This window comes from Ptychodera flava, chromosome 13 (assembly GCF_041260155.1).
Source record: "Ptychodera flava strain L36383 chromosome 13, AS_Pfla_20210202, whole genome shotgun sequence".
In the NCBI taxonomy this organism is placed as follows: Eukaryota; Metazoa; Hemichordata; class Enteropneusta; family Ptychoderidae; genus Ptychodera; species Ptychodera flava.
This window is the reverse complement of record NC_091940.1, coordinates 34,492,818-34,519,663: the sequence shown is the minus strand read 5'-3', so window position 1 is coordinate 34,519,663 and position 26,846 is coordinate 34,492,818. Positions and strand designations below refer to the sequence as shown.

General features: G+C 39.4%; 2 protein-coding genes across 3 annotated transcripts; one reads left to right on the top strand and one right to left on the bottom strand.

Annotated features, from left to right (window-relative positions):
• The first annotated feature begins 811 nt into the window (after positions 1 to 811).
• Positions 812 to 4,810, top strand: LOC139148250 (cytosolic beta-glucosidase-like). Of its 2 annotated transcripts, none has more exons than XM_070719587.1 (3): positions 812 to 989; positions 2,552 to 3,919; positions 4,413 to 4,810. In XM_070719587.1, the coding sequence occupies exons 2-3, from the start codon at positions 2,578 to 2,580 to the stop codon at positions 4,613 to 4,615; spliced, it is 1,545 nt and encodes a 514-aa protein (XP_070575688.1). In that variant the 5' UTR covers positions 812 to 989; positions 2,552 to 2,577; the 3' UTR covers positions 4,616 to 4,810. The 2 variants fall into 2 exon arrangements, with proteins under 2 accessions (XP_070575688.1, XP_070575689.1); XM_070719588.1 differs by having other exon boundaries at positions 881 to 963.
• Positions 4,811 to 6,034: 1,224 nt separating this feature from the next.
• LOC139148251 (vitrin-like) lies at positions 6,035 to 10,170 on the bottom strand. The gene is made up of 7 exons (XM_070719589.1): positions 10,008 to 10,170; positions 9,528 to 9,643; positions 8,335 to 8,458; positions 7,772 to 7,968; positions 7,279 to 7,438; positions 6,911 to 7,078; positions 6,035 to 6,431 (listed from the first exon to the last, which is right to left on the bottom strand). Exons 2-7 carry the CDS (start codon positions 9,633 to 9,635, stop codon positions 6,271 to 6,273), a joined length of 918 nt encoding a protein of 305 aa, XP_070575690.1. The 5' UTR covers positions 9,636 to 9,643; positions 10,008 to 10,170; the 3' UTR covers positions 6,035 to 6,270.
• Between the last annotated feature and the right edge of the window lie 16,676 nt (positions 10,171 to 26,846).

Below are 26,846 nucleotides of genomic sequence, written 5' to 3'. Positions count from 1 at the left end.
AGCTGATTTCAGGACGATTTCTTGCCAGTAGCATAGGGTAAGGTATGATTTTAGGCAAAAGGGCCAGTCGATCGATTGTTTATGCAACCACCTGACCGATGACCAGTTTTTATCACCGAAAACGCTCAGAGATCCTGAATTTCGCTGATTTATGAAATCGGGCGGTGAAAAGCTTTCACGCCTTGAGTTTATGTCTGTGCAGCAGTGGACAACGGGCCCAAGCCGGGCCAAACCCCTGCAGCTACAGCCACTCCTGACATGTACAGTAATATCACGTACCGTTATTCTTTATTAAATAATCAAGTCATGTAGACATTCTACACATTGATGATTATGCAGTGCGTTCGCCTGGCCCGAGCCAGGCAGCCATAGCCACTCAGTCAATATGTAGGCCTATAGGCCTACACTTATATCTCATGTACGGTGATTCTTTTACTGAATAATCAAGTCGTATATAGACATTCTACATATTAAATACGATTATTATCCCAGCAATGTGCCAAGCGCCTGTGGAAGATATAATGAAATATCCAACGGGATTTCATGTGAATCATTTGGCCTTTCTCAGTCGTTCAGCAACTGTTTTTATTTTTTGATTCTGTTCGTTCTCCCTGCAGCCTTGAGTAAGCTAAAACAGCATCATTCATTTTGGAAATGCGAGAAAAGGGTCGCCGGTCAGCAGCTTAAACACAGGATACCTGATGAGTCGGCATACAGGAAACACGAATTTTTCTTTTATCGAAAGCGCAATGAAGTTTTGAATTTTCATCACATTAAAACCTGGAATAAGCGAAACACTCATTCACTGTAGGTATCAACCATGAAGCACGTCAAGACGACTTCGGCGTTCGTGTCACGACACAGCTGGTGACCTTTAACCCACAACCACAGAGGGCGTGTTTGGCTGAACCCATGATCGGCAGCAGAGAAGGCAACCTGGCTCCGTCGATCGTCTCAGTTTATGTATGTATAGACCTGTTTTCTCAAAGGTATACATAACAACATTATCTCTTTGTGGACATTACTCTGTCATAATCGCGATGTTGACCATTTATGCGTTGTGACGGTTCCCCTTCGGCGGTCTATGGCACAGGCATGCGACACATCGCTTTGTGATCCGTACTGTCTACTGGTGCACAGAGTGGTCTATGTCATGGTACCAAATAAGATTGGAACTTGGAAGGGACGTACCTACATCCTCTGAGGCACACATGGTCTATTTTTTGCGCTACAATGTCACACAATTAGATGTTAGCGCACAAAATCGAGCACATTTGTGCGAAGGTTACGCTTAGTAATACTGAGGCAGTCTGAGACTGCTTTTCACAAGTACCCATGACCTCTCTGCCATGAGCTGTCAATCATGAAAACCGAAGTAGACATTGGTGTAACATTTGAAGGTGTTCTGTCCTCAGATTTGCCTAATATCTGAATATATATAGCCATCATGTATCGTCACAATGAGGCTCACACGCTTCAGTTGCAATGCGTAATAGACGTGTAAGCTTACTGCTGTATGCTTACCTTGAGTTGAACTCACGGTGGTTTCGTGGTACCATGGTGGTGTAAAGGCGGCTCTGTCACACACCACAATGTAACATGTACTGCGTTAACATTTTGCGCCATCACCGTTAAATCCATGTGGTCAATTATAAATGAATGTCAGTTCCACCCATGGAAACTTTAACACATCACTCAGCGTTCAGGGTTGGGGTTTGCATGCTGTGATCTTCTCACAACCCATTGCTAGCTAGGCAGTTTCCAATCTTGATCTTTGTTACACCATGGATGTACAAAAACAGAATTTTTGTACATCTATGGCTACACTGACGTGCACTGTAAACGGTTTGGCGGGGAGCAGCCCGAAGACAACGCAAAGAAAATCTTTTTTGCGACGCCAGTTTGATCAACTGGGCAAAGCTAAGCTTGATATATTGAGGACAGGTTCAATAGGCGTGGATACTCCGTTATATTGTTTCGTGATTATGATAGGATTATTGTTAATAATATCTTTTGATGTATCATCAGAATTGATAAATATTGCAGAACGGAAAGAAAAGTCGACCCTGATGATATGCCCGACCGACGATTTATTTATAACGCTCATTTATTAGAATTACGTTATTAATATATTTCTTTGGCTATTCATGCCTTATGAGCCTGTGGTTGAGGACAGGATAAATGAGCCACGTTGCCTAGGCAACAGTGCTGTGAGAAAGTCTGCGTTTTGCAAGTTGTTGATTTCCGAACTGTTGTACTGCAACACTTTATGATTAGGCCCTACTCAATGGGCATTGAAATTAAGACTGTCTCGGTCGGACAACTTTTCCCAAAATGGAATTTAAGAAAAAAACGAAAGTATTTGATTTGCTCAACTTTGTGCACTAATTAACTTTGATGTGGATTCAGTCAATTACGAAAAGAGACGATAAAACTGGTTGAATAGACTTCTCAATCGATCAGAGTGTATGTTAGTTTGAAAGACAAACATCTAGACGAACATTACCGTAAGTTTTGTAATTTCTTTCCGCTAATTATTGCTAATTTCCAGGTCTCCTTCTGAACTTAGCCGCAAAAATGGAATCTGCCACCACCGTCAAGTCTGACACACAGTCTTGGATAAAACCATTTCTAGCCGATTCCGATCGGTTCGTGTACGACCAGTTTACGGATCCCACGAGGGATAGCCTCATGAGGGGAAAGTTCCCGCCAACCTTCGCATGGGGCGTTGCCACTGCAGCGTACCAAATAGAAGGGGCCTGGGACGAGGATGGAAAGGGGCCAAGTATCTGGGATGTGTACTCGCACAAGGAAGGCAACGTCTACCAGAATCACAACGGGGACGTGGCTTGTGATAGCTACCACAAAATTGACGAGGATGTGAAAATGTTGAAAGAACTGAAGGTGTCGCACTATCGATTTTCACTTTCTTGGGCCCGAATTTTGCCCGACGGCACAGTCAAAACAGTTAACCAGTCTGGTCTGACATACTATCGGAATCTGATCGATCGCCTTCTTGAAGCCAACATCCAACCAATGGTTACTCTGTACCATTGGGATCTACCGCAAGCTCTACAGGACGCAGGAGGCTGGGAAAATGACACGACAATCGTGCATTTCAACAATTACGCCGACCTGTGCTTCAGAGAGTTAGGTGACAAGGTCAAGTTGTGGATAACTTTTAACGAACCCTACGAATTCATACGAGAGGGTTACGAAACAGGTTGCCTTGCACCAGGACTTGAACACCAAGGGACTACCGTGTATAGGGTAGCTCACAACGTCATCAAAGCGCATGCAAAGGCGTGGCACACATACAGCAATACTTACAGAGAGCGTCAGAATGGCTATGTAGGAATCACTTTGGTCTCAAATTGGCCTATCCCAGCATCGGATTCGAAAACTGACATAGAAGCCACTGAACGATTTCTGCAGTTCATGCTCGGGTGGTTTGCCCATCCTATACTCGTGAACGGCGACTACCCAGAAATCATGAAACAGGATGTACTCCGTAAGAGCCGCGAACAGGGCCTTACCTCTTCCAGATTGCCTACATTTAGCAAGAATGAAAAAACCCTGACTAAAGGTACTGCAGATTTCCTTGGGCTGAACTACTACACCACCAGGCGCGTCAGGCATGCCGCTTCACCAGCACTGCCGGCGGGCTATATGGAGGACCAAGACCTGAAATACTGGCACGACCAAGACTGGCCAACCAGCGGTGCCAGTTGGTTGCGACCGGTGCCTTGGGGGTTTAGAAAGCTTTTGCATTGGATAAAGGAAAGGTATGGCAATCCGCCTCTTTACATCACCGAAAATGGCTACTGCGATTCAGGGGCTGATGCGGATAAGGAGCGCCAGCTATCTGACAACGATAGAGTAAAGTACTACATCAGTCACATCAGTGAACTTCTTAAAGGTAAGTAATGTCTCAAATGCGCATGCCTGATACGAAAACTTGACATCAAATTGTAAAACCCATCATAAAAAGGGTTGTGAGGCATACCAATACATCAAACTCAGATGATTTTACATGTGCTGAAAGATTTGCTGGTGTTCGGTAAAACAGTGACCCCACAAGTTAGTTTTAGAAGACGCCTTAGCAATATTTCCATCGCCTGCTTTTGATTTACAAGTTATTAAACGGAAAAGAAGAAGTAACGGTAGCCAGAAGTATATTTGCAAAAAAAATGTCACATAAGTCACCCTTTTCATTCATGTTTTCGCACAAGGTCTTGTTGGTTTTACACCCACTCTAACGATCTGAAATCAGCCAGTTCAAATAGATGGATACACGTATAGTGACAAGAATGAGAAATTAATCGAATCAAAGTGCACGATAGACCCATCTACATGTATGTACCATACAATGCAGAAGCAAGAGTCTTATTAATTTCTTTTTCTTCATGCAGCGTGTCGATTGGATGGCGTTGATGTTCGAGGTTACATGGCTTGGTCTCTGATGGACAACTTTGAGTGGAGTGATGGCTATTCTTACAGATTTGGCCTCTACCACGTCGACTTTGATGACCAGAACAGACCAAGAACGGCGAAGACGTCGGCCAAAGTTTATTCCCGAATCATCCAAGACAATGGTTTTCCTGAGATGGAATAAGCACAGACAGTATACCTTTTCCTGCCTGTGCGGTGGGGTACACTACACTTACACAGACAGCCGATTTTATGCATGCCTGATTCGAACTTCCTTGAGACAGATTTGGATTTGAATGTATAATTCATATTTCAAAGACAAACGTCATTGAAATATTGTCGCTTGTGTCCTGAAAATAATCACTTTTATGAGCTTAAACGGCGTGTTCAGTCTTGCTGACTTTTCTTTGAGTTAACGAGCGAGCGATAGATAGATCAAATGTATACTTGCATGTATGGATGGATGTGTATATGCATTGTGTAGGTGTGTATGTGTCTGTGCACCTTTGTGTGTACATGTGCGCACGCACACGGGTCGAAGGAGGACGATGATATATTCGATGAATCACATTGTGTAATCAATCAACGAGTCGGTGTCACCTTCATCGGTATACCTCACCCAATCGTTAAAGTTATTAATTTCTCTGATCAGTTCAAAGGCTTACATAATCTTGAAACAGTGTTTCAGCGGAATCACTGACGTGTCTCTGATGTGGTAAAACAGTTACTGTATCATCGAACACCTTGGAGGTAGCACGATAGTAGTACAAGTTTTCAAGTACTTTGGCCCTATGTTCATGAAACTCCGAAGCAAACAATGTAAGTCCCGCACTTCACATGTCCACATATGGCATATACTTCGGACTATGTAGTGTACAATGTGACCTGGAATGACGGCTTTAAACTGTACTGAAAATGTTGCACTTTTAGATTAATTCTTTCAAATGCCAAACAAGTGTATTCACATCAGGACAAGGGTATCGAGTCTGACATCGACTTATAGTGGTATAGGTCGTGTTGTTATCATGTATGTGGAAAGTCGGAGAATGTTGAAACTGTTCCCGAAATGTGTGCCTCAGGTAGAGGTATAGTGATTCTTATTATACCACAAGTCTCTGGTGTGTTGATGCAAAAAGATAAGTTTGATTTTTCGTGAAAAAGATAAGTATTTCACCGATATCCCCGATTGACACATCACGGAGAAGGGCGGCTTTTGTGAATGTCGAACACCCGGGACGTTTCTGTTCGATCAAAACTGAATGATGATCCTTACATACCTCTTATCATTGATTTGTGAAAGAGAATAGTTTGAAGTTTCCCAGGACAAGGAATTAGCAATAGATGAGAACTTATTTCAAAGGTGCGTATTACTTTAATGAATCCTATTGTCGTCGCCAATTAAAATCAGACGCCGCAGATATTTCAGTGGAATATGCATTATGTTGCCAAAGAAAGCTGTATAAGAAGAAAGAAAATCTAACAGCAGCATTGGACACGATGCCCTATTACATATGATGAAAACACTTGTGTGGACTGCTTTTCGCTTTCCTCGTCAACTTAGTGTTCATCTGATGTATTTCCACAGTAAAACACTAAACATTCATTGTCAACATGAAAAATAAATTTCTTTTTACAACCGCTCAATCTGATATAGAGTCCATTGCATTTGGTCATACACAGTCCCTCCACTCACCACTACACTACGTGCAGAAGGCAGCAAATTGTTACTGTATATAATGAAACTACTAAAACTCATGCGCAAAATGGGAGAAGCTTAACAGTATGTCCCTGCTGGAGGCGCACTTGTAACTAAAGATTCCATTTTTGACATGACGCTTATTAAACCGTCACTCGTGATATCATGAGGAAACGAGAGGCGCTGGCCATTGCATGGAAGCTTTGGTAGTAGAACAAATGGTCTGGTATTGGTTCGGAAACAATGTCTTTGAGTTCATCCTCGTTCACGTTGTCCGTCACCGCCAAAGCGTAAATTTCAGTCCCTGAAGTCAAGAAGAAATAAATCGACAATGTGAAGTTGGACATATTCTAGTATTTGAGTCAAGCAGATAGAGAAACAGATTGCTAATAGTATGATGTAAATCTCGGTACATGAGATCACTGATTTTTTACATACTGCTCAAAGAGTGCGCATTTGTAAACTCGAATGCGATTATTTAAACTCAAATACAGAAACAATAGTGCGGCAAATGATAGTAAATAATATTTTACACCTTGTGTTGTCGAAAAGCACCTCAGGCCGATAATCAAAATATTTTGTTCATCTCAGACGTTGTCATGACTTTTAATTTTATTGTAGAGGCTGAAATGTCAGATTTTGAAAGTATGTTGTTGATTACAGGGAGCTAGAGAGTAACCTACAAGATTCCAATGGACACAAAGAGCCGTTTCATTCTCCTTTGATGTACAACCTGTATTTGTTTTGTGTAAAACCGCTGTACGCGTACACAACTGTACCTACCGGTCTCCTTCAGGGCATTTGCAGCTGCTTGTACATCGCCCCCACCGTTCGAATGTCCATCAGTGATAAGGAACAGCACTTTGTGGGCGTTCTGCCGAGATCCATTTGCTGTCGTGAATGCCTCGTTACGGGCCTTGTTCAAGGCTCTGGTGGTGTGTGTCCATCCACCTGATGTTGCAGGGTAAAACAGCAACATCACGATTACATCATTCTTAGCGAGATGAGAACAAAGAGAGTTGCTTTTATGATTTTTTGGGTGAATCGTCACATCTAAAATTATATAGCGGCACTTGGTCCCAACAGAGATTCATGGATAGATAGGGTGTTCAGATATGCAGTGAATGATAGCTTGAATTTTAAGGCCTTACCTTCAAAATCAATTTGCCTGACTGAGGCAACGCATGTTGCCTTGCTGTTACAGGCGTTGAAATTAAAGTCAAGGTCAACTTGGTTGGCGCTCGAAAACGAAATGGCGGCAATTCTGGTTTGGTCTGATGCAATTGGCACCGGGAATTGGTTGATCAACGTCTGGAATTTGAAGTTAGAGTCACATTATTCAGTGTTACATAGATTCTGTATGGGAATAGCAAGATCTGATTAGTTTTAATGGGTGTGGCTTGCATAATTAATGTTAACTTGCATAATTATTTGAGCAGAAATAAGGTATTAGTGACATTACCAAATCTTACGAATCTTTAAAGACGTTAATAAAGGACTCGGAACTGTATGACTGATTTCAAGGTCGTGAAGATACTATGATATAACATTAGTGATAGTCGTTTAGCATGTTCTGATCATTGAAAACAAAAACAGTAGTGGAAAAAACCATGAAAAGTTACAGCTACTGCCCTTGAAGCTTACCTGTACATGTTCGATAAGGGTGGCAAAGTGATTAAAACCAACGCTACCACTTTTGTCGAGAACGAAAAGCAGATCAACAGGCGGCGGTTGTGAGGCGGATCCAACTCTACTATCAAATGCGGCCGCACTGACTGAGAACGATCCAAGGAAACTTCTCCTTAGAGAAGTGGCCGTTTCTAAGGCACTCGGTCGACCGCCTACAACCAAGGTATGAGAAAGATTAAAAACCTAGAGATTTTCTTTTTCTTCAATATGAAAACTGCGATCGACCTTTATCGGCTTCTAATGTATAAAGTTTGCCTTGTTTTTGACCTTACATGTTTTCTACTTTTCCAAAAAATGTAGACACGCTCTTCTGTCATGGACGAGCTAAATTCAACTCCAAGCTCGCTTTCATGTGCTTCATTTAAATTCCTTGAGTTACCGTATATTACGTCAGTTAAAAATTAATTTCACATTCAAAAGACTGTGGCGGGACAGTTGCTGAGGTCTGTCAGCAAAACACAAGACAGTCAAGACAGAGTAAAACGAATATGCCGTGTCTGCCAGAAAATACTACTTACAACGCGTTTCTGACTGTGACAGTTCCGTGGGACAGTTTCTTCCTTGACGTATGATAGTACGTGTCCTGGTGACCGTGCTGCAACCGCTAATTGGCCTTGAACTCCAGGGACTCCACTGACTCACCTGTTGATAAATTTAACGAAGAGTTGAGTTTTTCGCCAAAGGTCTGATGAATACATAGACAGGAAAAGGAAATGGGTATATCCAATATGTTAATTATTCACTCAAATTTACATGTAATGGCACACATGGTTGTATGAGGTTGACAAAAACGGAATTCGTATCTCCCGGTAAGCACAAAAACATCAGAAGGAAACCCTCGTTAAAATGTAAAATCATGAAAATTGAAAGGAAAGATAAAAGTTTATGTGATAATCTGCACGCTGACTTGGAGGAGAAATTGAAGGACTAGACTCCGATTTGTGTCGGAAGAACGGTAATACCGCTGAAACAAATGATGGGACGGGGAACAAGGAATGGGTCGGAACCGACGGATCTGTCTGGGGGATGATAATAGTTTAAATAGTAATGCATCGAACAAAACCGATATGATATCTAAATCGGTTAGAATTAAAAAAAAAAGTGATTGTGTTTCCTTAGCACATTATATTCATTGCAAAACAGCATCACATTTCGTCTGGTGTTGAACAGTATTCGATTTCTTCCTCGTTTGAAGTTTCTCTATAAATATTTGTCCTGGTGAGATGCCAACGAAAAATAAACCGGGACCAGTACACCTAATTGAGTACAGGCATTTAAACTTTTGCCGACGCAGCATATACACCAATTGCACAGGGCAGTTTATATTGACAGGAGAAGGCCGATCTAGAGGCATTTACTATCGGTATCAATTATCAGTGATTATTACAAGTTTGTTGAACCTTGTGGAGTAAATTTTTCATTGATGTCATTGGTCAGCAGGGGTCAGGGTTAAAGGCTTGGAAGTTTAGTTTTACGAGGTTTACAGTCGATTACCCTTCTGACGGACACCAACTACATTACTTCAACCTGTGGCACCAAACTTTCTTCAGCTGTCAAATTACAAAGTATTTGGTATCAGCGTGTTAATAATTGCCGAGACTGTATATCTGTATTATCATCATAGTACATAATGATATTCTTACGGATGTTACATAACAGTAACTGTCTTCAGTTTTGGTTAAAACGTTTTCACTGGCATTGAAGCACCTACCTCACACGACCCAAAGAAGTTTCTTAAAAACGACGCCACGGGTTTAGACGTAGCTTGACCTTGGTTGAAAACGAGGCACATCAACAAACAAATGGTGAAAAGCTTCATGATGTAGCCTGAAAAGAAAAACAACAAGAATGTGTTAGCTTCGCTATAATAATGAAGTTAAACTCATTTCCTCGGTGATTGAAACTATGAAACATACTGTAGCAGTTCATCCGCACTCTTTCCCCGAGAAAAACAAACAAACAAAGCAAAAAAGCCACTAATCTTGCCAGTATGCTATATTGCTAGGTATCGCGATTTTCTAAGTATATATGATTACGGCATGCAGTCGACCCAATGACTGTTTATATCTTGTTCAACTAAAGCATAGTGTGACGTCACTGGTCTGATAAAACTGAACAGATAACTCTTTGATCACACATGCCAGAAATGGCGGGAAAAGCGATGTAAGAGGAAAGGAAAGTTTGTAATTACCTTGTCTACAATTGTGATATCACGGCCTTCTTCGTCTGAACCCTTAGAACTTGTTTTATAAGTAGTCTTCAACTCAAGTACCCTGGGTACAGTGAAGCCTGCTCTTATCAGGGTGTCTTCCTTCTTCTTGCTTATGAGGAAGACTGTACAGAAAGTTGATAGTGACTTCTCCTCTTGGAGGAACTTCCGCATATCATATTCACAGGCGGAAAGTCTCAAATTGCAATACCATTTACATCAATGCGTTTTATGCCCTATTCATGAAATACAGGACAAGGATACAATTACGGAAAAAATTGTCAAATTTCATATATTTCATAGTGAGAAGCCCTTTGCCGCTTTCGTTGGGACTGTTGTCGGTGTTTCGTTCAAGCCGGCGGATTCCCATTCAAATCCTGCAGGATGTTAAGTAAACACCACGAATCGAATTACTTCAAACGTCATATGTTAGGATAGGCAATGCTATCTATCTGACAATGCGATCAATGCTATCAATGCTATCTGTCTGTCCTTCTTTGTTTATATTTAGGTCTCAATTTTTGAGATGGCTTTATAATAGTTAATAGTATCGTTTGTATAAACAAGTTTCGGGAATCGAAAGAAGCGGTCCACCTCGTTCAAGTTCCCTGCTGACTTCTAAACTTTCCCATGGAGTAGTCTTATTGACTATTGCAGACTTGTACCCGCAAAACCTGTACCAGATTCGAGTATTTCGGTCCGTTCTCTTAGTGGCAGTCTGAAATGTTGATATAATATCAGGTGAAATAATGAACTAATTGTCCTATTATTAGTGTACTCATTATTTTTTATGTCATCTTGCAAAGCAGGGTCCTGAAAGATGTTGGTGCTAAAAAAAAACAAAAACAAACGTTGTCAGCTAATGAAGACAGAGGACGACAAGTATGCTTCAACCAGACATTATTGAATATCATAGTATAGGGTATTCATTATGATTCAATTCACTGTTGCGGGTTGGTCCACGCACCCAACACAACCTAACAACCTTTCAACAAAGTTATTTTCACTGCTGTTTACAGATCTCCGCGTCTAACGCCCACAAGGTGACCTTTATCATCACTGATGGACGCTCTAACGGTGATGGTAATTTTGTTGAAGCTGCCAACGCCCTAAAAGACACAGATCGGTGCACAATCTTATCGCTATTTTTGAATGTGAAGACTTTAAGCACCATGGTTCCAAACGCTGCTACCTCTCTCCACTAATGTAAGGAGCATGTCCTGATGCCCACTAATCGTGATAAAATAGATGGTCGGGATTGATTCTGAAATACTGATTCTAGGTTTTTCCTCGTTGATAATCTCGATCATTCAAATGCCCTAATTTTGAACACGTATTCAAGAGAATAAAAAGCAGTCGAGACACTTTCAACAGATTCGTAGAAATTAATTTTATATAGTTTACTGTTTTATTGATCACAGTAGACCATAGCTGCAGAATTGAAAGCTGGGATAGAAAAGACAACGTTGGGTGGGTTAGGGTGTCATCTGGAGTACGGTTCCCTCAGTAAAAACAACAACAGCAGAGCAATATACAGCGATTGCAAATGAAATTTGTAAATTTCCTTTGTTTCAGATCGAATCATTCTTACAACAGTAGTAATTATGAGGAATTGTACAAGCATTTAACTTTCACCTCTGCATCATCGAAGACGAGTTAAAGATACTTTATTCATGTGCAAATATGTAAATGATATGTAGGGCAGTCCTCAAATTCTTTCCAGAATTATATTTAATGTGCTTCTGAGGACTCCAAACACACAATCAATATTTAGACTTGTGGTCAGTAAGCTTAATGTATGAAGTTCTCAGCTTTTCAAAGATGTTTGGCCTCTTTGAATGAATGGTGTAATGCCACCTATCTCATTGATATTACTTCATCTTTTAACATTTTCAGTGCCTTGTCATGATGTCTCACTTGAAGTTTTGAGTATGTCATTTCTTTTTAGAAAATTTAGGTTTTCATTGTTTTCTATGGTTTTAGAGTTTTAGTTATGTTTCGTAGAGCGTGCAAATTGGAATTGTTTCCATTGGTTTTCCTTAAAATAAATAAATAAATAAATAAATAAATAAATAAATAATCAATCAATCAATCAATCAATCAATCAATCAATCAATCAATCAATCAATCAATCAATCAATCAATCAATCAATCAATCTACCGGGAGAGTGTACAATGCTCGATATACCGTATCCTATAGCAGCGAATGAATAGAAATAAAACACGTGAAGTGTTAATGCACTTGAGGTCTTCAGATTGTTCTTTAGTGGTTGGAAGTATCGGAAACTGGCTGACTTGTCTCTGCTCAGAAATCGAGCGATGAGAGTTCTCTTGTTCGATTCCTCATCATCTTTCGTCACTTTGTGTGTATTTCAATGATCAAATTTACCTTTCTATTAGATCAACGTCTTCTCTTTAATGGATGATTAATGTACACATGATTATGCTAACGTGTCAATACATGTAAAATCTTGCCATCCACCCCTTCAATATATAACGTATCGTCGACTACACATGTCTGTACAGAAATGTTGCAGAAGCTTTACTCAAGCAATTGTTGTCGAAAATTTGCAACACCAGCCACCCTCATAGGGAATGAAAACATATCGATAACCGTCGAAAACACGTCAGTACCAGTATTTGTTATACATCTACCATCGAGAACAATAGAAATTTGCATGCGCTAAAAAGCCGTACGTTCCGTAACATTTACCATTTCCAGGCGCCCACACCCATGTGCTTTCAGTATTGAACGGCGGTTCCAGTTGATCCATTGGACCGTATCGCCAGAACCTGTATCGTGCTCTGTACATGTAGTGCAAGGCTATCCAGAAGCGCGTCCAAGATAGCGTTCGCATTATCGCTATAAATCAGAAGAAAAAATGTATATCCACATATGAACTTAAAATGCTCACGTGTTTCAGTATAGATTGCATTTGTCTGTGAATTTAAACTTTTCTCACCTGTTTCAACTTTATTGAAAGTGTAATGATCAACATCATGAACAATATTTACCACAGATCAATTCCAAAGGTCATTAAGTATATAAATATGTAATTAGCTGAAATAAATATAATAAATTTCTTTGACTTCTGTCATTGTATGATCAATTTATATATGCAAGTGTAACTGCTATAGATGACAAACTGTGAAAGCTCATTAGATATACAAATTATAAATTAGCTGACATAAAAATGCAAAATATCTTTCACTTATGCAACATAAGCTTAATTATCACATCAATATACATAGCAAGTTTCATATACTTCTTTTAAAGTCTTTCCAGTCTTATACCCCACATGGGAAAGTTAATTAAATATGCAAATTAGTAACATGTAAACATGCTATACACAACTTTCATTAATTTCATATCATATTTCTTCGATATGCATATAAGATTTCATCGACTTTGATGAAGTTAATCAAGATATATCCCTGAATAGAAAAATGTATTTAATTTGCAAAATTAGTTATAAAGCCGTTATCATTGTATGTCTGTTTTTTTCTAAACATTAATTATGAAAATGGCATGAAATATGCAAGCCTCGCTAGCCAACATCTAACCACTTCTTGCCATTATCATATGATACCTGTTTACCAAGTCTGACTTAAATCCGTTCAGGGGTTCTTGAGATATCGTAGACTGGCAGACAGAGAGACAGAGAGACACAGTCACACACAGACATCGGTACGGCATTAGCCCCCGTGTGTGAACACTCGAGCTAAAAGCGGTTAATGCTCAGCCTACTTAACTTGTCAGTCACGAATGTAAGATGTACAATAAAAAGGTTATGGATGGGTATGACTGTGATTATTTGATTACGAAAATACTGTAAAGGATGCACGAGGACATTATTTTTTTATTTATCTATTTACTCTTTATTTAAAGCTGGTAGCCTTACTTACAAACTAACTGTAACGTACATCAGATCCCTCAAAAGTACGCATCATTAGTAGAGAAAAGTCATTAGCGGCGCGGCGCCAATATCCGAGTGCATCCTTTGTGGTATTTTCGTTGTAACCTCATGTTAAGGTTCCAAGACAAGAAATTGACCTTTTTAATCTAACAATTCTCCGGTGGTTAATAATGTCAGAACCCCCGTAAAGTATACGTTTTCTGAAAGCCAAGATATAGGCTAACATTTTGCTAACCACAGTGTCACCATAATTTACATAACTGTCACGTGACAGGTAATTTTCATACCTTTCAAAAATCGGTTTTCCCTATGTTTTGTCTCAATAGTCCAAAATATCTGACTTAAACTTTCTGGAATGCAAGCTGTCACAATGCTTTTCCAAAGAGTGTCTCAGATTTTATATATTTTGCTTAGGGTTTTTTGGAGCACAATTTTAAAGAAATCAACTAGGGTCAAATTCACCGCTCTGGAAGTCTTTCTGGCATAAAAACTGTTTTAGAAGGTTTAAAAAATTCTAAGACACCCTTAGGAAGATCTTTATAACAGCCTGCACTCACACAAATTTCAGCTTTATATCTCAAAGCATTGAAACAAAACATAGGGAAAACCGATTTTTGAAAGGTTATGCAAATTACCTGTCGCGTGATAGTTGTGTAAAGAATGGTGACACTATGGTAACCAACATGTTCCCCTATATCTAGGCTTTTAGAAAATGTATAATTTACGGGGGTTCTCAGCTTATTAACCACCAGAGAATTGTTAGATTAAATTAAACAGCGAAAAACATTTGCCCATGTGACAGGCCCTGTACAGACCCTGACACAACCCATGTGGTACAGGTCTGTGTCAGCAAAGACGTCCCATGGCTGTTACGGGGCTGATGTACAGGTCAGTGGCCAGTGCTGTGATTATATGGCTATATACAGTGCTGTAGACACAGTGATGTGACAGGTCCTAAACATTCTGCCTGTCCCATCATTGTATTTAGAGAACTGTACACAGCAATTTGAATACAGAGTGTAACATTGTAACTTATTTTTTAATGTGCCTGTATTCATTTTTGTCATTTAAATTGGTCAATTTTTCTGAAAATATACACCCCTTAAATCTGACAAATTTTAAGACCCTGTAAATTCAACACTGACACACCACTGTTTGTTCACCAGTATTTCAGTCATCATGTCACAGCACTGGATACACTCAGAAATTACATCACAACATACATTCCTGATACCAGGCCTGATACAGACCTATTCAAACACCCCTGATATCTGACCAATTTTACTGGTCCTGCAGCAGGTTATTTCTTAGGGACTGTTACAGGTACTGATCAGACCCTGTTACAGGTATGTACTGAAATCTGCATGTAGTTTTCTTGCCGTGTGCGCTCTGGAACAAACTCATCGTTTCAACTTTTACAGAACAATCAGCATATGAAGTACGTGTATAAAATTGACGATCAAAAGTTGCTACGCCATCCTCCCCCGTAGGAAGTAAAAATATCTTGTACTTTAGAACACATATAAGTTCACATATTATAAATGTCATCTAAGTTCGTGTAAGCTCTGTCGCAAGTAGTCGATTGTGAGGCCGACACTATCCACTGTAGTTGACGCTGGTGGCTGCTGGTAACTACGTGAACGAGGTAAGCTTTGGATAATTACATAGTACTAATTGGTGACTTTTTATGTGAGCACTTGGAGAAGGGAATTGGTCATCGGTGTGCTTCGCAAATGGCAGCCATAGATTATTTACGTGATCAAAAGCAGCAAAGTTTTGAAAGTCAGGGGAAAATTACTTTTTAGGCTTTCTCTTTTGGTTTAGTGGAGTAAATGTTAGTCTCTAGCTTTTAGGAACTAGAGTGAGAGTACTTCCGATATCGTGCTTAACATTGCAGTACAGTATGTCTAAGTTTTGAGAGAGCAACCGAAAGTAGAATTTCCAAGTGCTAATCTCAAATTTTCACAGGTTTTACAAATAAACGAAAATATGATATATTATTTCATTTGAATGTTCCATTATTCGTTTTTCAGTGGAACTTTTAGGAGAAGCTGAAGCCACTGTTGATATCTCATTAATTTCGGTTATCAAATATCTCTCAGATTGACACAATTGAAACATTTTCTATTCTTTTGTCGGTATTAAGATTCGCATTTTAATCGTTGCTAAAGTGTTTGTGTGTGTGCAGATTTACACAATCCGAACGTAAGTGATCAGCTTGTACGTTATAAATGTGAACCAAGTTAGCTGACATTTTGTAGGATTATTAAAATAATACATGAGAATATATAGATAAGCATGCGTTTCTAAAAATTCCGGACCGTTTATGAGATATCGCCGTAAAACTCTTCAAAATTTCACAAAATGACACAATAGATATTTTCCTGTTCAAAAATCGTTTGTACTTGAAGAGATAACCTAATCCATGCTAGGGGCTCTAAACAGGTATCTAATGTGTTACGTTCTGAAATTTTGGAAAATTTGGTGCAAATTTGTAGGAGCTGAAACGTATTAAGTAGAACTGTGAAAATTTGTATATGTGTGACGTCGCTGACCAATCGCGCGACAAACCTGCATCTTTTGGAATCGTATGGTTCTGTAAATCTTTATTATGCAACAGAAAACCATGAAAATTTCGTATTTTGATTGATTTTGGAAATTACCCTTAGCAACCGTTGCTTAGCAATTTGAATCCTTCGGTATCACCTTAAACGAAAGAGAAATAAAAACTAGAGTGCGTCATGATGCGCAAACATGAAACGCATAACACAGTGTAACAATGACGTCGTTCGTACTTTTCTTAAAAAATTATATCGGAAGTGAAAATTCAAATTCAAAAGTTATTCTGTATGTGATAGAATAAGGTCACAGGGAGAGCGACCGTTGGCTGTCGATTAAATTCAGGCCAACCATCCTTCGATTGCGATCGGTTGGTAATTGTTCGACCAAAATACAGTAACTTACTGTTGACTTAAACTTAATTGATTCGTTAAGCAATAACCCCTGCCGCAGACTAGTATATACACGAGATTTGCGTACAATGCGCAACATGTAAAACGAGCAGCTAAGCAGCAAATGGAGCCAATTTGTACCGAAATCGAGTGTGTACCCACCTGCGAAAGAGGATTATCGCTATTATTTGATATCAACTTAGTATTTTGTCTCACAAAGCAATTATTACCGCAGCAATCATGTGTCTATTTCTTGTTTTCAGACTTTGCTCGAAAAAGTATATAATATATTAATCGCAGTGATTCGATTCTCAAAACTGTTTGGTGGATTCAAAAGCGATAATGCTCAAACACACATCTCAAATGTCACTCAATGGTGGGAAGTATTACAATCTAGAATTCTTATGAAGCCAGTTTCGCTGTGAATTCACCGTTTATTTATTTTATAATTTATTTTCACTTTCAATAAGCAGCAAAATCACTCAGAAAATTAATTTTGATCAAAACTGCAGTGTACAAAAAGAACAACAGAGGAAATTACAATACAGAGAGAGGGGAAGCCTTAAAGAACTTTACAAAGGAACATTATTGTACTTGGGCCTCAGCCCAAGTACATTTGTTTTCATTCCGTGGGAAAAAACTCTGTAAGGTATAACCATTTCTGGCTGAGACCAGGGAGGGCAAAATGTCTTGGCTTCATCTTTCTTGGCATAATAAATGGCGTAATGATGTTAACTGAATGGAAGTGCTGCTCTCAGCCAGTCTTGAATAAGTGAGATGTGAATATTAATGCTTCTCTATCTGAGATTTTGCCACAAATGAAATGCAACAATTAATGCACCCTCCGTTTCCTACGCGATGGCACGACCCTTGCTACACCCACTGGACGAGCCAAAGTGGGAGGGGTAATTTCAGTTTGGTCGAACAAGAGGGCTCGAGACCAGAATTTAACATTTAAACTTGAAACATGTTTAATCGCTGACAAGATGTGGACTAGTGTTAATCAAAGTATTAAGTGTGAAAAAGAAAGGTTTTATATCCCGGACACAATGAAAAACATTACGACTGGAAACTGTACCCCCAGTTGAGAATAGTAATGCCCACAGCGATGGAGAACACTTATCCTTGAGCTGAGAAAACCACACCATCATTTCGAAATAGAGCTGCAGATTCGAGAAGCTCGTTCAAAATAGCTAAGTACACCCCATATAAAGGGGTGGTTTCGAGTTTGAGGGCAAATTTCGCCTCCTTCATATAGAAATCGTACGTTTGTTTTTCCAGCAGAACACACCATTTGACACAAAATTTGCATGTAAAGGGGTCGCCAGTAAGCACGTGGTCAAATCTGGCATAAGAAACAATATGAAATGTTGGGTAAAGCCAGTCAATATAAACTGATTTGAACTTTTGTGTTTTGTAATTTATACCACTGCAGTAACATTACCTTTTTTGACAACATCACACAATGTAATACGTTTTGAAACTGAATACTCCGACGTATTCTGTGTCTCCTTTGCTAAAAAATACGGTATGCCGATTACCATGTAAGGAGATGATGACGTCAAGACAGATTTGTAGTGCGTTTGGTCCTCGATGGTGCACGAAGTTTTGTCAAGGTAGCTTGTGTATTTATTTCCTGAATGGGAGAGATTAGGGTCGATCTAAACGAAGGCCGAAGAATGTTATGATACTCTAAGCGAGCTGAACTCTAACGCGAATGGTTGGATAATTTGGAGGATGTATAGAATGATCTCGTCTCATTAAGATTATTTGGCGGTCAGTATTGAATTTCAACTGCGTCACAAGTTTGTGAAATGAGTATTCCGTCGAACGGTCAACGAACGATATTTTAGAAATCTGGAGACATGGCACATCGCATTTTTATTTTAGTATTTTATATTTTACAAAAGATTTAAGAAGCAATGATTTTGTCGAAAATTCTGAAAAAATATAGGAAGATTTGATCGCGAACACATTTTCACTTGGGGTCAACTAGCCCTGCGTACGATGCTGTGTGTTCCGCTACAGCTAATCGCCCCGCTCACCACAGCCCTGCAAAGACCCGTACGTAGGTTCGGTGACTTCAAATCCATTTGGGACTTGACGTAAAAAGCCAAATTACTGCCGAAATTCAGCGTTCTTGGGCCCAAGTCGCACCCCGGCCTACCTCAGCTACTCGATCGCTTCCAAAAATGCCAGTCTTTTATTCACTTCTCGTAAATAACCGTCGATGTCGGCAACTCTCGCTACTTTTAGCCCTGCGTACGATGCTGTGTGTTAGCTGTAGCACATAGCATCGTACGCAGGGCTAGGGTCAACATGGGGTCGCAGCCATGTTGCCTCAAAACTTATTTCTGTCTGCACTCAAACTCAAAAATGTCGGATATGAACCTGAAAAATCGATGCAATTTTGTCAAACTTCGGCGAAATTTCAGCCTATAGACAAAATTTCATCTAGGTAAGGTTTTCAAGCGACGGCGGCAGACCGTACGGGGCTCTGGATATGAACCTACCGCCGGTGTAGCTGTAATAACTGTTGCGTTGTTTTTAGTGCCCACGGACGAAGTCCTGGGGGAGTTATAGGTTTGGTCATGTCAGTCCGTCCGTCCGTCCGTTCACGCAGATATCTCAGACATGCCCTGGTCAATTTCTTTCAAACTTTGCACAAGAATAGTACCCAACCCCATACAGATGCACGTCGATTTGTTTCACAATGCGATCGAATTTGGCCGTGTTAGAGGACTTTTTAGTTTACACCTCCATAGACTCCCATGTATAAGGCAGTTCTCCATAGACTCCCATGTATAAGGCCAAGAAAAATAAAAATTTAGTTTCTCATCGTATTCATATTGCCTAAAGGATGCATTGACACAGTTTTTTGTCCCCACGGATAAAGTCCAGGGGGCTTATAGATTGGGTCATATCCGTCCGTGAGTCCATCAGTGAGTCCATCGGTTCACGCAGATATCTCAGACATTTTGACAAAATATCATGTGACCTTGTGACCTTTGACCTCAAATATACATTATTGTCCATAACTCAGTAACCACAAGTGCTAAACCTTTCATATTTGGTATGATGGGACACCTTATGACGCCACATATTGTACCTCATTAATTATGCGCATATCTAATTTTGAGCGAGCCAATAGAGCTAGAGGTCTGATTTTTGGTATATAGGAATAACTTAGCAATACAATTATTTGACAAAATGTCACATGACCTCAATGACCTTTGACCTCAAATATATATATTTGTCCACAACTCAGTAACTACAAGTGCTACACCCTTCATATTTGTATGATGGGACACCTTATGACACCACATATTGTACCTCATTAATTATGCGCATATCTCATTCTGAGCAAGCCAATAGAGCTGGATGTCCGATTTTTGGTGTATAGGGATAACTATAGGGTAGAAATCTAAATATGCCCATCTAAATATTAGACATCTACCATCGAGAACAAAAGAAATTTGCTGTAATTTGAATATTTAAGGAGTTTAAGCAATTTCCACTATAAATAAAGAACCCCTGCCTCAAACTCCACAAAAGTTGCTAGACATATTTTGCCGTTGTCATGCAATTGCTTCGTTTAATAACCAGTCAATCAAATGCCTAATTGACAGGAGGAAATTCAAGACCATATTTGAATAGTAGTATATATTGTCCTCAAAATTACTCTATCACGGCCCAAGTACTCATTGCCTTCAGCAATACTGCCTTGTTATCGCTGAAATTGACTTGGTGGGTCTCCTGAAATGCGATTTAAATAGCGCTAACGAGATGGTAGTTTTAGTCGTCCCTGTACAATAAATTTCCATGGCTGTATTCGTTCAAAGATTGATGGATTCAATATTTTTAAAATGGGTGTACTTTGCCTCATGTAGAATCGTCCTCTCTTGCCATGAAGAATCTTTACAGTTTACCAAGCCAGGCTTCCGGTTGTGGTTTCAGACGCACAACCGATGGACCGTGATGGGCGTCATAACAAAATCGCGGTCTGGTCTAATCTACAGATAATATCACTGATATTTAGTTGGAAATTTATGCAAATGAGTAAGACATATTGCCTTGTGTATGATTACAATAATACTACCGTGTATATGTTTGTCATATCTGTCCCACCCTGTCTCTAGTTTGGTTGATGATAGTTTATTTTCACGTGCTTCGTTTCAGTTCCACATATAAGTGTTACTTTAGAAAAAAGCAAGAACGATGACGCCATTGCTGTTGACAATAGTGATTGCAGTTATTATACGCGACACAAATGGTGAGTATGTCTGATGTTAAATGTTGCCTTAATCTTTTACTTAAAGCAGGCGACTGTCGTTTTCGTGTTTAAGAACTTAAAGTTAATAGTTATTCATTAACATATGTAATTATATGTAAATATGCTCGTTGTTTTTACAGTACGTGTAGTAGTTGCATGATGTTGTTGTAATTAATCCACGAGTAATAGTTTTCAACTTTTTGTACACTTGTTTGTATTATTCCAGGACTTGCTTTTACTCGTTTGTGTGATACTAACCGTTACAGTGGCATCGTTTTTTTACATCCATTATTTGTGCAAACCGATGCTGACCCTGAAATCTCTAACGAACAGAAAATGGTGGCTTTTGGGAACTACTGTTAGAATCAATATTTTCTGACCGTATCGATTTTTGGTGGACTTGTTCCGAGTCTTTCGTAATCTTAGTGGCCCATTTACTAAAATATATGATGCATCAGTCTGCTATATCATGTATTGGTTTAACATTCTTAATGTTCAAAATTTCAGGTCGAGACAATGAGCAATTGCACGAAACTGTAAGAAGTCTAATGGACGAACAAGGTACAATGAAATTCCTACCCTGCTGACCAACCACTTCGTTGCGATGTTTTATGTAGCCGCTACTCATATGTGTCTAAACAGACTTCCTTAAGTCTTTGTACAAGATATTGTATAATAATATGATTTACCTTACAGTTCAAGTTAGCGGTATACCGACCGTTTATTATGATTTCTTCCATGGTTGAAACCATTAATCGGACATGTGTCGATATTCAGTCTGGAATACATTATGTATTGGTTAACATTCTAAATGCTCAAAATTTCAGGTGGAGACAATGAGCAACTACACAAATCTGCAAGAAGTCTAATAGAGGAACAAGGTATACACTTAAATTCCTACCCTGCCAACCTACCATTTCGTTGCGATGTTTCATGCCCTGATACACTACTCATATATGTCTAAACATAATTTGTAGAAGGATATTGTACCATGATTTACCTTACACTTCAAATTCGCTGCTTACCGACTGTTCAGTACGATTTCTTCCATGGTTGAAACCATCAATTGGACGTGTGCCCACGTTCTGTCTGCAACATATCATGCATTGGTTTAACATTCTAAATGCTAAGAAACTACAGAAACGGCCTCTTCTGCTTCATATCTGGACATTTTACTTGAATTGACTCTAATGGTCACTTTTCTACTAGGCTATATGACAAGAGAGATGATTTCAACTTTAGTATAATCAATTTTCCACACCTCATAAGTAATATTCCACTCTCACCAGCTTATGGGGTATACATTTCCCAGCTTATTCGATATGCTAGAGCATGCAGTTCATATGGTGATTTTGTAGAGAGACATGGCCATCTCTCTTACAAACTATTAAATCAAGGTTACACCAGAGCAGGACTTGTCTCTACATTCAAACGCTTTTTTGGCAGGTATCGCAAGCTGATAGATAAATACAATATCTCTCTTCGACAAATGATTGCTGATGGCATCGATGACATTGGGCCTTAGTTAGTGACCACTACCTATCTGACTTACAGATTGATATATGGCGGGTGCCACATGTGGGGCAGGATGCGCTTACTATTTTCGAAACACCTGACATCACTTCTTGGTCTTCTGGCCAGAGGTCCATATATCTTTCTTTCATGAATATGACTTTGTTTGTGTACCGTCTATTTACTGTCTGTTTTGTGCTGTTTTGTGTCTATGTTTACAACTATTGTCTTACGAATTCTGACCTAATGTCTTCGGAGTATGGATTGGTATGATTGCGATTATTCTAAATTTCAGAATTTAATCGACGTGTGTCAAACGTTTTAAAAACAGAATATGCGATGAATGCAAAATGAAGTACATGTTGAAGTCATTTGGTTGTGTAAAGTGACAATGAACAGTGACGTGCATGCATGTTACGTTCCAACCGCATACAGGCCACTGGGTCTCCAGCTTACTACTTTGCTATGCATTTTTCAATTACCTGCATAAGACATTTTCTTATTAAGTACGAGAGATACATTTCTCTACATGCTGACGTGAATTGAAGAATTTTGAAAGATGAGCGTATCTTTTTCTTGTTGTCATAATGATATGGTTGCATGCTTATATATTAAATTGGTTCTATTTAAACACCAGCGCCTGATGGTAATCTTGCACTCGGTAAACCTGTGACGGGTCTGAATCTGCAGATGTATTTAAATGCATGCATGCATGCATGCATGCATGCATGTATGCATGTATGTATGTATGTATGTATGTATGTATGTATGTATGTATGTATGTATGTATGTATGTATGTATGTATGTATGTATGTACGCACGTGTATGTGTTCGTCAGGAAATATTTCTGCTTAGAACTATAAAACTTTGTACAAGGCAATGTACTAAAAGACACGTGCATACAAGGTTGCCACACAATGAAATGCTTCTCAGAATCGACTGTATTTAAACTTGGTAAAGGGACAGTGTACTGTCATTTTAATAGGTTTTGTGGCGCCCTCACTTGAATTTGGCAGATTCTCAATTACGTATTACGATTTTTTTAGGTTTTCAAATTATAATACGGACGTGTATTCAGTAAGGGATGATATTAAAAACTTTCAGAACGAGAATGCACTATGATCTCAATGTCAATGTGTACGTCAACGTATGACTTGATACGATTGAATATGATTTTGATAATTATGCGTTTTTACGTCTCGAGCCTTTATTAAGTACGAGATGTAAATTTGTCTATATGTTAACGTGAAAGGACAAATTTCGAATGAACAAAAATATATCTTTACTTTGCATAAAAATAGAGATTTTTTAATTGTTGTCATAATGGTATGGTTGCATTCCTATATATTTATTTGATTCTACACATATACCAGCGCCTGACGGCAATCTTTAACTCTGTAAACCCGTGGCGGATCTGAAGGTGAAGCTAGGTACACTAGACTATTAAGATGTAATAATATGTTTATTTGTGGCACCTTACAGCTCAATTTGGCAGATTATCTATAACGTATTACGATTTTCGTAAGTGGTTCAAACCATAACACGGACGAGTATTCATCAAAGGACGATGTTAAAAACATTCACTAAGAGAATGACTATGATCACGATGCACACATGTACGGGAATTTATCACTTGATACGATGGAACATAGTAACAATAGGCCATTTTGTCATGGGTTTTTCATGTCTTGAGCCTTTTTTTGGGGGGGGGGGTTGTATCAGTAAATGGATTGTAACGCTCTTATGTGATAACAATGTAAACTAAAATACATGTGCAGGTCATTTGGTGTTGAGAAGTGATCACTGTACTGTGACATGCATGTTGCGTTCCAACACCATACAGGCCACTGGGTCTCTAGCTCACTACTTTGCAGTGCATTTTTTGTTACCTGCATGTTTTAAAACACCTATTGCCTGATCATGAGGGCTATAGCGCCCGTCTTTTACCCCGAGGGGCCGTGTGTTACCAGAAACACATCGCTACTCGGGAAAGCGATGTGTTTCTGGTAACACACGGCCCCTCGGGGTAATAGACGAGCGCTATAGCCCGAATAAAGACCAGGCTATAGGTGTTTATTATAACACACCACATGCTCATGTTGTATTGTTATATAGTTTTTAATGTGGTTTGATATTTTGCACCGAAACCATCCATTGAATTTACTGGGCGATGTTTCCACAGCGGTTTCAGTTGTATTTCAAAAAATATTCAAAGCATACCCAGCAACATCCTTAGTTGCACTTTAATCTTTTCCGTCGATGAGCTGTTCAAGTTCCTACACTGTTGAAATGTTGAAAAATATTGGAAAATCGCTTTTAGAGAATGTGTCGTTACCTACCCCGGACGCACATCACGTTCTGGTCACCCGCCATTGTTGCAAAGCTGCAGACGACACCACGGTCACGTGACCGGCACTTTTCCAAATTTGGTCAGAACTATTTCCCTAGGGAAATAGCTTTTCAAAAAATACCCTCTGACGTCATTTTTGTCGATCCGGTGGGGACTAGACGTATCTATTTTCTCGTCACGTGACGTATTCTGGCGAATCGCGACACGGAATGAGCATGTGGCGTGTTATAATAAACACCTATTGCCTGGTCATGACGACTATAGCGCCCGTCTATTACCCCTATGGGCCGTGTGTTACCAGAAACACATCGCTATTCCCCGAGGCCGTAGGGTCACGAGGGGTAAGGGCGAGCGCTATAGCCCGAATAAAGACCAGCCTATAGGTGTTTTATAAACACACCACATGCTCATGTTGTATTGTTATATAGTTTTTAATGTGCTTTGATATTTTGCACCGAAACAATCTATTAAGTTTACTTGGCGATGTTTCCACAGCGGTTTCGGTTGTATTTCAAAAAATAATCAAAGCATACCTAGCGACATCCTTAGTTGCACTTTAATCTTTTCCGTCGATGAGCTGTTCAAGTTCCTACACTGTTGGAATGTTGAAAAATGTTGGAAAATCTGTTTTAGAGAATGTGTCGTCACCTATCCCGGACGCACATCACGTTCTGGTCACCCGCTATTGTTGCAAAGCTGCAGACGACACCACGGTCACGTGACCGAGCACTTTTCCAAATTTGGTCAGAACTATTTCCCTAGGGAAATAGCTTTTCAAAAATAAACCCTCTGACGTCATTTTTGTCGATCCGGTGGGGACTAGACGTATCTATTTTCTCGTCACGTGACGTATTCTGGCGAATCGCGACACGGAATGAGCATGTGGCGTGTTATAATAAAATCTAACCACGCCAGAAGCAGCAGATATCAACAGCTTAGGCAAAACAACATGTATCAAGTGGGGCGACTAGTATTTCGTCCAAGATGACCTTTCTTATTAATTACGATGGGTACATTTCTCTGTATCTTAACGTGAAAGAATGAAATTGGAAAGATTAACAAATTTAGTGTTTGTTGTGCATAAAAATATTTATTTTTCTTGTTGTCATAATGGCATGGTTGCATGCTTATATATTTATTCGATTCTATACATATACCAGCGCCTGATGGTAATCTTGCACTCGGTAAACCTGTGACGGGTCTGAAGGTGAAGCTAGGTACACTAGACACACTGACGAACCTAGTCGATGGTAAAGCAAACATATGTGCAGATTCGGGTCCGATGGTGAATCAACCTTCATTTCAGATTGATTTGGGGCGCGTGCGTCGGATTAAGAGCGTAAAACTGGTCTTTCTTTAATTCTGTTTAAATGTCAGAGCCTGATGGCAATCTTGCACTCGGTAAACCTGTGACGGGTGTGAATCTGGAACAAGGTACACTAGACACACTGCCGAACCTAGTCGATGGTAAAGCAAACACATGTGCAGATTCGGGTCCGATGGTGAAGCAACCTTCATTTCAGATTGATTTGGGGTGCGTACGTCTGATTAAGAGCGTAAAACTGGTCTTTCCAAGTGGATGTACAGAGGCTCTGTCCAAGGTGGGCTGTAAGTATTTAGCAAGATGAACATTAACAAGTATTACAGCGATTTCTATATATTTAAGGGTTTTTCTTTAATCTATAAGTGGCAAGAATTCTTTACACTCCGCAATATTATTTTAAACGCATGTTTGGCATTACAATCTTTTTGAAAAATCGCTTATTTGTGTTTGTATTTATTGATGTGATTTTTACCGTCTTTCCTTTGAAGGTGGA